This window comes from Bos javanicus, chromosome 3 (assembly GCF_032452875.1).
Source record: "Bos javanicus breed banteng chromosome 3, ARS-OSU_banteng_1.0, whole genome shotgun sequence".
Lineage (NCBI taxonomy): Eukaryota > Metazoa > Chordata > Mammalia > Artiodactyla > Bovidae > Bos > Bos javanicus.
The window spans coordinates 19,050,797-19,064,360 of NC_083870.1; the positions used below are offsets into that span (position 1 = coordinate 19,050,797).

Consider the following 13,564-nt stretch of genomic DNA (forward strand, 5'->3'; position numbering starts at 1 on the left):
ACAGATGCCTCTCTTCTCACAGAGGGTGAAGTATTGCAGCTTTCTAGGCAGAAACAAGGGGAGGTGCCACCTCCACACTTTAAAAGCCAATTCCATGTGTAGTGCATTCATCTGGAATGCAACTACTACTCAGGTAGATGGGGTGGAATCCAACAGGCCATCCAGCCAAATGTGGGAGCTTATTTTGCTTGAAGCAAAGGATATGTGTTCTCCAAATATCTGAATCAAGGGCCAAGAGAAACCAAAGAGTGAATAAAGCAATTATAAGACTAACCAGTTCCGAAAGCAAGGGCTATCAATAGCTCATATCAGCTCCCCCTAAGGTCTTCCTGAAACTAAGATCAGAGAGTTAGGTCATCATCAAGGGTCCTGGGTGAGGAGCCAGAGCTGCAAGACATAGTGTATCACCAGTCCTATCACCTGCCAGTACCTGCAGTGGGTGCGGGTGGCCAAGTTATGCTGCCTGAGGCCACTGCTTAAGGACAAGGGACAATTTAACCCGAAAGCCCAGGGAGTCTTGTAGTTGTCTGCTGACCTGAAGGAAAAGTCTCTCCCCTCTGTGTCTCTTCTTCTGGCTTGAACCCAGGAAAGCACTCTGTACTGCCCAGTCCTCTAAGTGTCCTTCTACAGTGGCACTGGCAAGAAAAAGGAGGTCAAAGTCCCAGGTCACCTATAAAGTTCTTGAGTGGCAGCAATGGTGCTGGGAGGGGGGGAAGCCACCCTGTGGGTCCTCATTCAACGAAGAAGCTCTGCTTAATAATGAAGACCCCTGGAGTACAAGAAAGAACAGAGGTTCTTTAAGATAGAAGATCTGGGTTCTAGTCTCATCTCTGCTACTCTTTGGCACATCATTTCTTTTGGGGTCTGTTTCCTGCTCTATAAAAATGAAAGAGTAGATGAGGTGACCTCCAAGTTCCAGGTCTGATGTCTTATTGTTCTAATTAAGTCAGCTTTCAGCTCCCTGATGTGCCAGTTATTTGAGTGAGTGCTCTCAGATCCCCACCCTCGTCCTACTCTGCTCGGACTGCAGAGGCCCAGTGCCTGCAATCTACATTTCCCAGTCTCCTTTGTCATCGGCTTTGAAAGGCTCTGGTGGCAGACTGGAAAGCGGGAAGTCGGGAGATGTAAGGGTATTTCTCACCCTTTTCTGTTTTGAGAGGCAACTCAAGTAGTGGCGTAGATCCTACGAGTAGTTTTGTAGATCCATGATTACAGATCCTGCTAGACAGCCCTCACCTTCCTATTTTGCCATTTTTATTTTTCCACCACCTTGGTGACAGGTTCCCTGTGATAAATGCCCTCTGTTGAACCACCTAACAGCTGCTTGCAACCCCATGGACTGTAGCCTGCCAGTCTCCTCTGACCATGGAATTCTCCAGGCAAGAATACTGGAGTGTGTAGCCATTTCCTTCTCCAGGGGATCTTCCTGACCTAGGGGTCGAACCCAGGTCTCCTGCATTGCAGGCAGATTCTTTATTGTCTGAGACACCAGAGAGAAGACTGTCTTCCTTACCAGACCCAGACTAATACAGTCAGATTGTGGATTGTCTACGGTCAGTTTACAGTCCCACTGGTGTACAGCCTAGCTAGTGTACAACCTTGCATGCCCCCTTAATTTAATATCTACCAAGAAGAGAAAACGGAAGGCAAGAGGAAGGAGGAAAATGAACAGTCAGAGATTGAGCACAATACTGGCTAAATCCAAATCTCTGCCCATTTCCCCGCTGCACACAACACAGCTGAGCACAGCTGGGGAAAACCTACACAACCTTCCTGTCCAGTCTCACTTGAAAGTCATGATCACTATCCTAAGTTACTGTTAGTTGCTCAGTCGCGTCCAGCTCTTTTCGACCCCGTGAACTGTAGCCTACCAGGCTCCTCTGTCCACGGAATTCTCCAGGCAAGAATACTGGAGTGGGTTGCCATTCCCTTCTTCAGGGGATCTTACTGACCCAGGGATCGAACCTGGATCTCCTGCACTGCAGGCAGATTCTTTACCATCCTCCTCCTCTCCCACTCTGCTGGGGCATCTGGGACTCAGTTGTTGGATGGCTTTTCTTTTCTACCTACAGTTTATCAAGTCTTCTGACTTTAAATTCCATTTACATTTCTCTCGGTGCCCACATTTATACTTCCAGTCTGGGCCTCTCCTTAAGCTCTGGATTCACACATCTACCTGCTTACTCAACATCTCCATTTTTTTAATTATTTATTCTTAACTGAAGGATAATTGCTTTATAATATTGTGTTGTTTTCTGCCATACATCAACATGAATCAGCCATAGCTATACATATGTCCCGGAGAAGGCAATGTCACCCCACTCCAGTACTCTTGCCTAGAAAATCCCACGGACGAAGGAGCCTGGAAGGCTGCAGTCCATGGGGTCGCTGAGGGTCGGACACGACTGAGCGACTTCACTTTCACTTTTCACTTTCATGCATTGGAGAAGGAAATGGCAACCCACTCCAGTGTTCTTGCCTGGAGAATCCCAGGGACGGGGGAGCCTGGTGGGCTGCCATCTACGGGGTCACACGGAGTCGGACACGACTGAAGCAACTTAGCAGCAGCAGCAACATACATATGTCCCCTCCCTCTTGAACCTCCCTCCTACCTCCCACCCAATTCCATCCCTCTAGTCAGTATCTCCATTTAGATGTCTAACAGACAGCTCAAGTTTAACTGATCTAAAATTGTTGCTCAGTCGCTCGGTTGTGTTTGACTCTTTGCATCCCCATGGACTGCAGCACACCAGGCTCCCCTGTCCTTCACCATCTCCCGGAGCTTGCTCATGCTCATGTCCAGTGAGTCAGTAATCCCATCCAACCATCTCGTCCTCTATCATCCCTTCTCCTCCTGCCTTCAATCTTTCCCAGAACCAGGGTCTTTTCTAATGAGTCAGCCCTTCACATCAGGTGGCCACAGTATTGGAGCTTCAGCTTCAGATCTAAAATTGAGCTCCTCATATTTTTCCCCTCAGCAAATGGCAACTCCATTCTTCCAACTGTTAGAGCCAAAAACCTTGGATAATTCTCTTTAGATAAGGATGGATCCATCATGAAATCCTGTTGATTCTATCTTCAGAATGTAGCCAGAAACTGACTACTACAATGCTGATCCACGCCCCAATCATCTTGTGCAAAGATTATTTCAATATTCTTTTATCTGTTTTCCCTACTTATGCCCTTATCCCTCTCATTCTACTCTCAACACAGCTGCTAGAGCAACCTTTTTAATGCATAAGTCAAGTGGTATCACTCCTTAGCTCACCACAAGGAAAAGCTAAAACTGTTACAGTGGCTTCAAGCCCCATAAGATTCTGACCTTACTATCTCTCTAAGGTCATCTTCCCATCATTCATTCTGTTCCAGCTACACTGGACTCTGCCCCCTTAAACACTCCAGGCATGCTTCTGCTGCAGGGACTTTGCATTTCAATTCCTTCTGCTTAGAATGCTTTCCTTTCTCCTTCCTTCATATCATTACTGAAATGTTACATTCTCAAGATGGCCATCCTTGACCCCACTATTTAAAATTGTATGCTCTCCTGACACCCTCTATGATCCTCCCCTACTTTAATTTTCTCCCCGACACTGATTTTCATCTGACAAGCTGTATTTTTTACTGATTCATTTTTGTCTATGGTTTTTCTTCTCCCACAAAAGTATAAATTCCATTTGGCCAGAAGATTTCTCTGTTCTCTGCTATATCCTCAGAGTCTAGTACACAGTGCCTGGCATGTGGTAGGTAGTCAATAACTGTGGATGGATGGATGAATGAAACTAAAGAATCAAACTTGCCTGAATCCTACCCTTCCTCTGAACTTATCACAGAAGACAAAAATGTCCTTATTGTCAAGTAAGATTGAATTGGGGTTTCTGTTTTCATGTGCTTGTAGCAGAAGTCAGTCTAACTGATACCCAAGTATGATCTTTTTCACTCTTTTAGTTTTAGGGTTTTTTTTGTTTGTTTGTTTTTGTTTTTTTTTTAATTTCTGTTTAATTCCCTGGGTCTTTGTTGCTATGCATGAACTTTCTCTAGTTGCAGTAAATGCGGGCTACTAGTTGCACTGCGTGGGCTTCTCATGGCAGTGGCTTCTCCTGTTGCAGAGCACAGGCTCTAAGTGCATGGGCTTCAGTAGTTACAACACAAGGGTTCAGTAATTGTGGCACATGGGCTTAGCTACCCCTCAGATTGTGGGCTCTTCGCGGACCAGGGATGGAACCCGTGTCCCCTGAATTGGCCAGTGGATTCTTAACCACTGGACCACCAGGAAAACCTCTATGTATGATCTTAACCTTCATGCTAACTCTGAAGTTTAGATACTTTCTCTCCGTTTTTCAGATGGGAAAGAAGAACTCCTGAGAGATTAAGTTACATGCCAGAGGTCATACATTTAGTAAGTCCCAGGGCTCAAATCCCCAGCCTGACTGATGCCACAGCTGCGAGTTCTTGGCTGCAGCATTCCACACAGACCACTGTCCCCAGAAACGACACCAAGGCTGAGCTAAGTCAGAAGCCTTTGGATTGAAGGGTCTGGGTGCTGCCAGTCATCTCCATAAAGGAAACTTTTGCTCCCTGAAGACTCTTAAGTATCAGATGTCAAAATAATAATCTTGTTCATTTCCCGAATTTCACAATTTGCCTTGTTGCTGTCCTTATCGTCTGTCTGCTTCCCCCTTCTATGTATCCCCAGCATTTAACACAATGAAGGGATAAATGAACTAATTCAGATACAATTCTGCTTGAAGTGAAAATGTTAGTCACTCAGTTGTGACTGACTCTTTGAGACCCCATGGACTGTAGCCCGCCAGGCTCCTCTGTCCATGGAATTCTCCAGGCAAGAATACTAGGGTGGGTAGCCTTTCCCTTCTCCAGAGAATCTTCCTGACCCAGGGATGGAACCCGGGTCTCCCGCATCGCAGGCAGATTCTTTACTGGCTGAGCCACCTGCTTAATATCATTCATTCATTCACAATTCTGATTGAGCATCTGACTTGTTCTAAGCACTGTCTTTGTGATGCTTACAGTCTACTAAGGGAAGAGGATATTAAACAGTCACAGAAATAAATCACACACACAAAAAAAGAAACTGAACAGGGCCATAAGGGAGAAGTATGGGGCACTATGAAAGCAGACAACAGAACATCCTAATTTCAATGGGAGAATGTCAGTGAGGACCTCCAGATCTGAAGGGTGAAGGGGAAGTGGTCCTCAAAGATGAATGTCCTAAGGCGGGAATGAAGGATGGTGAGCGTTCCTGAAGTACAGCTGATGGTCTCATCTTGCCAGTGGTGGCCTGTGTTTCCTAGAATCTGCCTTCAAGGACAGGAAGGAAGGGGGAGACACTATGTTTACAGTTTAACACACATCTGACAAGCCTGACCTCTGCTCACTGATGGAAACAGCTCTGTCCTCAGTGTCTCTATGTCCAGATATTTCCAGCTTGGTCACTTTTCCCTGGTCCAGTGTAATTCAAAGAACCAGTCACTGCAGTCACTGTGTTTGGGAGCAACTGGGATGTTTCCAGAACTAAACAATGGGGGCCAAGGCAGGATTCCAGCAGGGAGGGCTTTGCAGAAGTTACCGTTTGTGTGGTCAGGGCTGTAGGTTTCACCTAGGAGGGTTGGGTGGTGCCCGGGTAGCATTAAGGGATGGAGGCCACTGCAAACGAATGGCTGTCTCCCTTTTCACAGCAGCCCTCCCCAACTCCCAGCAGAGAAGGCCCCAGGGCACAGGGCTGGCTTGCTGCTAGAAACCTGAAGGAAAGAGTTAAGAAGGCCGGGCTGATGGACTCAAAGACAGAGCTGTGTTTATCCAGGAAAAGAGGTCGTACGTAGACAACGGAGGCCCCTGCCAGCTCCTCCCAGGACTGGGCTGGGGGAGCAAGCTGGAGAGGAAGTCGTTCCCCTCCCGGCTTCGAACGGCTCCTGGTCCGACGCCAGGACCCAGAGGCGGCCCACAGGTGAGGCCTGAACTCTGGGCGCCAGGCCGAGCCCACTGCTTTGGAGCTCAGACTCTCAGACAGAAAGTCAGAACATCGCACTCCCTGGGAGTGCGGTGAGCCGGGCGGTAAGCGCGCTGCGGAGGGCCTCCCGGAATCAGGTCAGAAGGTGACGGAGAATCAATGCTGTCTTTGTGCTCAGCGGTTTCCTAGGGAGAAAAGGAGTGGAGAGTGGGAGGGGCAGCCCAACTACTTGATCCGCTGCAGACTCGGGATGCGGTAGAACTGGGAGGTAGGGAGCCGGACAGCCAGGGCTTAAGTCGGGGGTGGCATCCTGTGCCCCCAAGAGGTGCTCTTCTTGAGCAGGCCGCGGGTGCTCTCGGGGCAGCAGTCAGATGTGCAGGCAGGTTGTTTCTGGCCTGGAACGACCCCGGAAGGCGAGGGAGGAGCAAGAGGATACAAGTGGGGCGAGGGACGAAGGATGGCTCAACCTGCAGAAACTTGCGCAGCCGCAAGGAACGGGAGCCAAGGGGTGGGGGTGGGGAGGGGAGTGGAGGGAGTCCCAAGCGGCGCCAGATCAGACCCTGGAGGAGAGCCCCAGTGTTCCGGAATGGGCATGGGAGAAGAGGGTAACACCCCCCCCCCCTCCCCTAGGGCCGCGGTGTCTCTTGAGGAGGAGAGTGAATATGAGGGAGTTTCAGCTCTGGGTCAGTGTTTGAGACTACAGACCTTTTGATAACGTGGTGTTAACTCGATTCTTCTAATAGGAGTCTAGGGTTCCAGTGGGTGCGTTAGGCCTTCTCACTCTGAAGTGGGTGTACATCTTTAGTACCAGTGAAAGCAGTGGGGGACTCTGTGTACTCGTATGTCCGAGGCCTGACTGTCTAGCCCTGGACTCCATTTCTCTCCGGACCCCCAGACTTTGTCGCCCTTTGTTTTTGCCGCTCAAAAAGGGCCTAGTGCGCCGGTTGGGCCCCCAAAGAAGGGAGCGGCAGCAGCTCACCCGGTGTACGTTTGCAGCATCATTCACCTTGGGCTCCCCTTCTTTCCTTGCCCAAGCCTCCACGCTGGACTCGGATCCTCTCGGCCTCGTGGAATTCGGACTTTCAGCACTCCACCACCACCGCCGCCGCCTCATGTGGCTCTTGGAGAAAGCTGGCTACAGGGCAGGGGCCGCGGAGCCCAGGGCCCGATGGGCGCCCTCCAGTTTGTTTCCTAAGCGCCGCACCCCGTGCCCGCTGGCTCACCCCTGCCCCAACGTCCTCACTCCGGATCGCATCCCACAGTTCTTTATCCCGCCGCGGCTCCGGGACCCAGGTGGCGCGCTGCCCCACAGCGGCGGGCGCGGCCTCCCCGCGACCTGTTCGCTGCCACACCTGGCGGGCCGCGAAGGCTGGGCCTTCCTGCCCGAGAGCCCGCACACGCGCCGGCGCGAGTCCCTGTTCCACTGGCCACCGCCCACCCCCGCCGGCGGGCTGCCCCCCGCGCCGTCCCGGCTGCACGTCTCCGCCCCGGACCTGCGCCTCTGCCAGGCCCCCGACAGCGACACGGCCTCGTCGCCGGATTCGTCGCCCTTCGGCTCGCCGCGGCCAGGCCCTGACCGGCCCCGGCCGCGCTCGCTGTCCCGGGTGCAGGCGAGCTCGGCGGGCAGTAGCCCACACGCCTCGCGCCGCGCGGGACCGCCCACGCCGCCCCTCTTCCACCTCGACTTCTTGTGCTGCCAACTGCGGCCGACCCAGGAGAGCGTGCTGCACCTCGAGCCCCGGGGAGGGCAGCTGCGGCTCTCCGCCGAGTACCCGGCCGGGCCCGGGCGGCTGCGGCTGCGCCTGGTGAGCGCTGAGGGCCTGCCGCGGTCGCGGGCCGGCCCCGGGAGCGGCGGCGGCGGCTGCTGCGTGGTGCTGAGGCTGCGGCCGCGCGCCCGGCCGCGGGGCCAGCGAAGCCGAGTGGTCAAATGCAGCACCAACCCCATCTTCAATGAGGACTTTTTCTTCGATGGGCTCGGCCCGCCGGACCTGGCCGCCCACAGTCTGAGGGCCAAGGTGCTGGACAGGGGCGCAGGATTCCGCAGGGACGTGCTGCTGGGGGAGTGTGAGACGCCCCTGATTGCCCTGCTGCCGCCCTTGGGTGCTGGGCTAGGTCCCGGGGCTTCCCTGGTGCCTGCCCATCTCAGCCTGTAGCCTGAGAGACTGTCTCTTCCTCAGGAGGGCTCCACCGGGTCTACAGTCTCCATTCTTTCCATCTGCCCAGCATGTATTTATTTTTGCAAATAAAATATCTGTCTCCCCTTGTTTGCACTTTGCGCTGTCAGATCTGCAGCCTGCCCTCCTCCCTCTGCCCTGGCCCTACAAGGGATGGAGGAAGTTCATTCAGGTTTTCTGATTTGGAGCAGACCTTAAGAAGTGGTTCTCAAACTTGAATTTGAGTATCACAATTACCAGACATCAGAAATGCTGGATGAGCTTGTTAAACACAGGGAAAGAATCCTGAGCTCTGTTCCTGACTCAGACACTAGTTCACTAGGTATGACCTGAGTGGGTCCGAAGTCCCTGCTCAACAAGGCCCCTATCCCTTCAGGGGGCCCTCCAATCACTGAAAAGCTCTGTGACTGAAGCCCGCATAACTCTCCTTCCCCTGGGGGTTCCTGGGGGGTGCACAGGGGAAATCAACACTCCCCACCCATCTAGCACCCCACTCACACCCACATCTGATCTGAAGAGAGAGATGAAATTTCTGGGTCTTGGGAGTGAGTCAGAGGATGTCAGACTAGCAAACTATGCCTTTAGGGATCCTCTCTCCTGCCTGCTCCTGCCATACCTAGGCCTCCCTGGGGAGTAAAGCCGCACTTGAGTGCTGAAAGACCAAGATATAAGGTCACAGGGATTGAGGTCCTGGGGGCAGAGGGGGTCCCACCGGACTGTGAGAGCTATTCTCATGGATGCTCAGAAAAGGCTACCCAGGTGAGTAGGGGCAGAATGTGGAAGATGGATACGTGTAGGTCACAGTGTATTTACCTCCTACCTGAACGTCCCTGACGTCAGCAGTGACCTTCTTCTCTCTCACCCCTCCTTCTCTGAAGCTGGTTCCTCTTGGCTCGGGGCAGGCTTGGAAGAGGAAAACAGGGAGGAGGAGAGGGAGGGAGGGAGACACCGTGCCAACCCAGCTTGTTTTTCCCACCCCCTTGGGCCATTTCTCACTTTGCCAAGTGCCCATAACCAGGGCCAAGCCTTCGTTACCTATATAAACCTCAGCATATATAATGCTAGCATTACACACACACACACACACACACACACACACACACACACACCCCATGCTCCTCCATTCTTTCTCCCTCCCCTGATTAGGTCCCTCCCCAATCCCCCAGGCCAGGGAAAATCCTGCTCCAGATGTCCACCAGGTGGTAGCATTGATCAACTAATATTAAGCACTAACAGCTACAAAAAATATGATCGCCATGAAATGGCAACCCACTCCAGTATTCTTGCCTGAAGAATCCTGTGAACAGAGGTGCCTGCTGGGCTGCTGTCTATGGGATCGCACAGAGTCGGACACGACTGAAGCAACTTAGCAGCAGCAGCAGCAGCATGCAAGGAATCTTATCCAACAACTTGTAAGCAACTCCCATGAGAGTTAAGTACTATTGTTAATATTGTTATCCAGTGTGACCTCAAGTTTTACTAATCCAGTGAGGGATAGAACTAGGATTTAAACCACAGTCTGGCCTTAGAGTCTGAGCTCTCAGTCACCTCACTATAGTGGTGCTGGAGAAGACTCTTTTGAGAGTCCCTTGGACAGCAAGATCAAACCAATCAATCCTACAGGAAATCAACCCTTAATATTCATTGCAGATGACACCATCTTATGGCAGAAAGCCATAAGAGAAAATAGCCTCTTGGTGCAAGTGAAAGAGGAGAGTGATAAAGCTGGCTTAAAACTCAACATTCAAAAAAAGAAGATCATGGCATCTGGTCCATTGAGTTCAGTCACTCAGTCGTGTCCAACTCTTTTTGACCCCAAGGACTGCAGCACGCCAGGTTTCCCTGTCCATCACCAACTCCGGAGCCTGCTCAAATTCATGTCCATCGAGCTGGTGATGCCATCTGACCATCTTATCCTCTGTTCTCCCCTTCTCCTCCTGCCTTCAATCTTTCCCAGCATCAGGGTCTTTTCCAATGAGTCATTTCTTCCCATCATGTGGCCAAAGTATTGGAGCTTCAGCCTCAGCATCAATCCTTCCAATGAATATTCAGGACTATTCAGGATTTCCTTTAGGATTGACTGATTTAATCTCCTTGCAGTCCAAGGGACTCTCAAGAGTCTTCTCCAACACCACAGTTCAAAAACATCAGTTCTTCAGTGATCAGCCTTCTTTATGATCCAACTCTCACATCCAACTCTCACTACTGGAAAGTCCAGAGTTTAGTTTTGACTAGACCTTTGTTAGCAAAGTAATGTCTCTGCTTTTTAATATGCTGTCTAGGTTGGTCATAGCTTTTCTTCCAAGGAGCAAGTGTCTTTTAATTTCATGGTTGCAGTCACCATCTGCAGTGATTTTGGAGCCCAAGAAAATAAAGTCTGTCACTGTTACTATTGTTTCCCTTCTATTTGCCATGAAGTGATGGGAGGAGAAGGGGACGACAGAGGATGAGATGGTTGGATGGCATCACCGATACAATGGACATGAGTTTGAGTAGGCTCCGGGAGTTGGTGATGGACAGGGAAGCCTGGTGTGCTGCAGTCCATGGGGTCGCACAGAGTCAGACACGACTGAGCAACTTAGCACATACACACATGGCAGGTGCTGGGCTTTGGATACAGCAGTGATCAGAACAGAAACGGGAGCTGTTACACAGAATGGAGTCAGTCCAAAACAGAAAGATAAATATTGATATCAACACATATATATGGAATCTGGAAAAATGGTAGCGATGGACTTATTTGCAGGGCAGCAATCGAGACTCAGGGCTTCGCAGGTGGAGCTAGTTGGTAAAGAACCCTAGAGAATCCCTTGGACAGAGGAGCCTTGGGGGCTACAGTCCATAGCGTGACAAAGAGTCTAACACAATTGAAGTGACTTAGCATGCAGGCACAATAGAGACACAGCATAAAGGACAAGCTTGTGGACACAGGGAAGGAAAGGAGAGGGTGGGATGAATTGAGAGGGTAGCACTGAAACATATACATTACCACATGTAAAATAGCTAGCTAATGGGTAGTTGCTATATGACACAGAGGGCTCAACCTGGAGCTCTGTGACAACCTAGAGGGGTGGGAGGGAGGTTCAAGAGAGAGGGGACATATGTATACCTATGGCTGATTCATGTTGATGTATGGCAGAAACCAACTCAATATTGAAAGCAATCATACTCCAATTAATAAATAAACACTGAAAAAAAACAGAAATGGGAATCAGACAAGTTACAAAATGAATAAGCAAAATGTAAAAATGTTACTTGGTAATCTGTTTTAGAGAAAATTGAAGCAGGAAAGGGGCAAAGGAAGGAAGTCAGACAGAGAGAAGAAGGGAGGAATGGAAAGAGAGAGAGAGACTGAAACATTTCTTTTAAACCACAGTACTTTGTACCCGTAGGTCCTGTATTTTACTCATTATGCCAGTTAATCATTGCAACCACTCAGAAAGGTGGGTTCTGTTCCTATTTGACCGAGCAGATAGATCGGAGAGGTTAAGTAAACCTGCCTGAGGAGCAGCCCTGGCTGCAGGGAAATTTCAGGACTGTGGCTTCCTCCTCACCTCCTACTGCTGCTCAGAGGTGCCTGAGAGGTGAGAATTCAAGTCCATTCCAGTCAGGAGCAGTTCACTCAGCGTCCACAGCGGCAACCTTCCCCTCCCCACACCCTGGGGACCACAGAGTCTCAGGAGGAACTTCCTGGCGAGCTAAAGCCACAAAAGCATGCCCTGGGGCCACTAAGATCCGAAGACTCCCTCCAGTGTGCAGACTGCTCTGGCCTCAAAGTATGTTCAGACACAAGTCTGGACTGATATTATTGTCCTCCTTTTATTTTTTTTAATTAACTTATTTATTTTAATTGGAGGCTAATTACTTTATAATATTGTAGTGGTTTTGCCATACATTGATGTGAATCAGCCATGGGCGTCCCTGTGTCCCCCATCCTGAACCTATTGTCCCCCTTTTAATGATGTGGTAATTGAGGCCTGATAATAGTAGGCTGCATTCTTATCTGTCTTTTGGCTCCAAAAATCAGAGCTCCTGCTTTTCAACACTCCTTGCTGCATCCAAGCCTTAATGACCACAAATGCTAACTGACAGGCAGGGGGACATGGAACGTTCAGGGCCAGGAACTAGGGCCACATTTCTACTGTCCCTCCACCTACAGTGGCCTTTGTGACAGGAAAGGGGAGAGCTGGTGACTGAGCTGTTTATAGAAGTGGGATGTCTTTTCTTTCATGGTTGAGGGGCCTGGGCCCCCTTCCCGAGTCACTCCAGTGCGTTGAGTTCTCCCCAGGCATGGACCTCTTAGGGAGGACCTAGAGGAAAGTGTTCCTAATCTCTGGGTCAGGCTTGCCAGAGGGGTGGGCCTCGAAGGATGGAGCTGAGGTAGTATGTGGCATGCAGGCTGCCCAGGTCCCCGTACTTTCCACCTTTCCACCCCAGGCCCCCCCAGGAGGGCAGGCCTGCCCTGAGCTTTAAGTGGTTTCTGTGGTTTAGGGGTGGGGAAGAAGGGAAAGAGAAGTTGGTGACTGTTCCCCAGTTCCAAGCCGCCACCACCACCCTCCACCCCCTCTAGGCTGCTTGCCCCTCACTTTCAGATTCCCCTGATAAGGGAACTTGGGCACGTGGCGGGTGAAATGATTCTCTGATCCCTATCAGCCTCTTCCTTGCATAAAAATGTGAGGAGGAAATAACCAATGCCCTGCTCTGAAAGAAGAGGCATTCTGGATTCCTCCAGAAAGGGGGCTGTGATTGGAGCAGAAGAGAGGAAGGGTAGGCACGAGGGGACTTCCCAAAAGGGTGAATTACCTTCTTGCCCCAGGGAGAAAGAACACCAGACATCCATGCTTAGGGCAAGGAAGGGGTAGAAATGTCCAGGAAGTGTGTAACTAGCTTAGGTCTAGGAGGACCCTGTCTTCCCAACCACCAGTCACTTCCTCCCCCACCTTACACAGTGACCCGAAGCGGCGGGGCTGAGAGAGGCAACCAGACCCGTGGTATCTGGGGCAGGCAGGGCTGCCTGGCTCCATGCCAGGGCCAAGTGCCCATTGCCAGGCGCTCTGCATGGCCTCTGCTCTGTGCCCATGCTTGGGAGATCAGGAAGGATCCTGAGAGACCCAGAGTCAGAAAGGAAAGGAGGCTTAAAGAAAAGAAAAGAGAGAGATGAAGCACAGAAAACAGAAGAGCCTCAGGCATGGGGGGTTGGCAGAGGGAAACACAGAGAGAGGGTCCTGAGTGGACGCAAAGCCAACTGTGGGTGGGGAGGGGCTGGCAGAGCAGCACTCCCAGTGCCCCTGGCCCCTGCCTCTCACTGGCTCCACTGATCTGTCTGGGGGTTCTTCAGAGAGCTTTGCTTACTGAAGCCTGCCCAAGGGGCTGCACCCCAAAACAGACCAACATCCTGTTCTGTGCAGAGAAGTGTACACAGATG

At 51.0% G+C, this 13,564-nt stretch overlaps 1 protein-coding gene and 1 long non-coding RNA gene across 4 annotated transcripts; one reads left to right on the forward strand and one right to left on the reverse strand.

Moving 5' to 3' along the window:
- The first annotated feature begins 4,658 nt into the window (after positions 1 to 4,658).
- C2CD4D (C2 calcium dependent domain containing 4D) lies at positions 4,659 to 8,229 on the forward strand. 3 transcript variants are annotated; one of them, XM_061406400.1, is made up of 2 exons: positions 4,659 to 6,110; positions 7,001 to 8,229. In XM_061406400.1, the coding sequence occupies exon 2, from the start codon at positions 7,078 to 7,080 to the stop codon at positions 8,116 to 8,118; it is 1,041 nt and encodes a 346-aa protein (XP_061262384.1). In that variant the 5' UTR covers positions 4,659 to 6,110; positions 7,001 to 7,077; the 3' UTR covers positions 8,119 to 8,229. The 3 variants fall into 3 exon arrangements, with proteins under 3 accessions (XP_061262384.1, XP_061262391.1, XP_061262397.1); XM_061406407.1 differs by having other exon boundaries at positions 4,659 to 6,102; XM_061406413.1 differs by having other exon boundaries at positions 4,659 to 5,962.
- LOC133241233 (uncharacterized) lies at positions 4,666 to 7,009 on the reverse strand. Its single transcript, XR_009734560.1, has 2 exons — positions 6,671 to 7,009; positions 4,666 to 6,150 (listed from the first exon to the last, which is right to left on the reverse strand). It is a non-coding gene; the product is annotated as an uncharacterized LOC133241233 (long non-coding RNA).
- Positions 8,230 to 13,564: the final 5,335 nt, after the last annotated feature.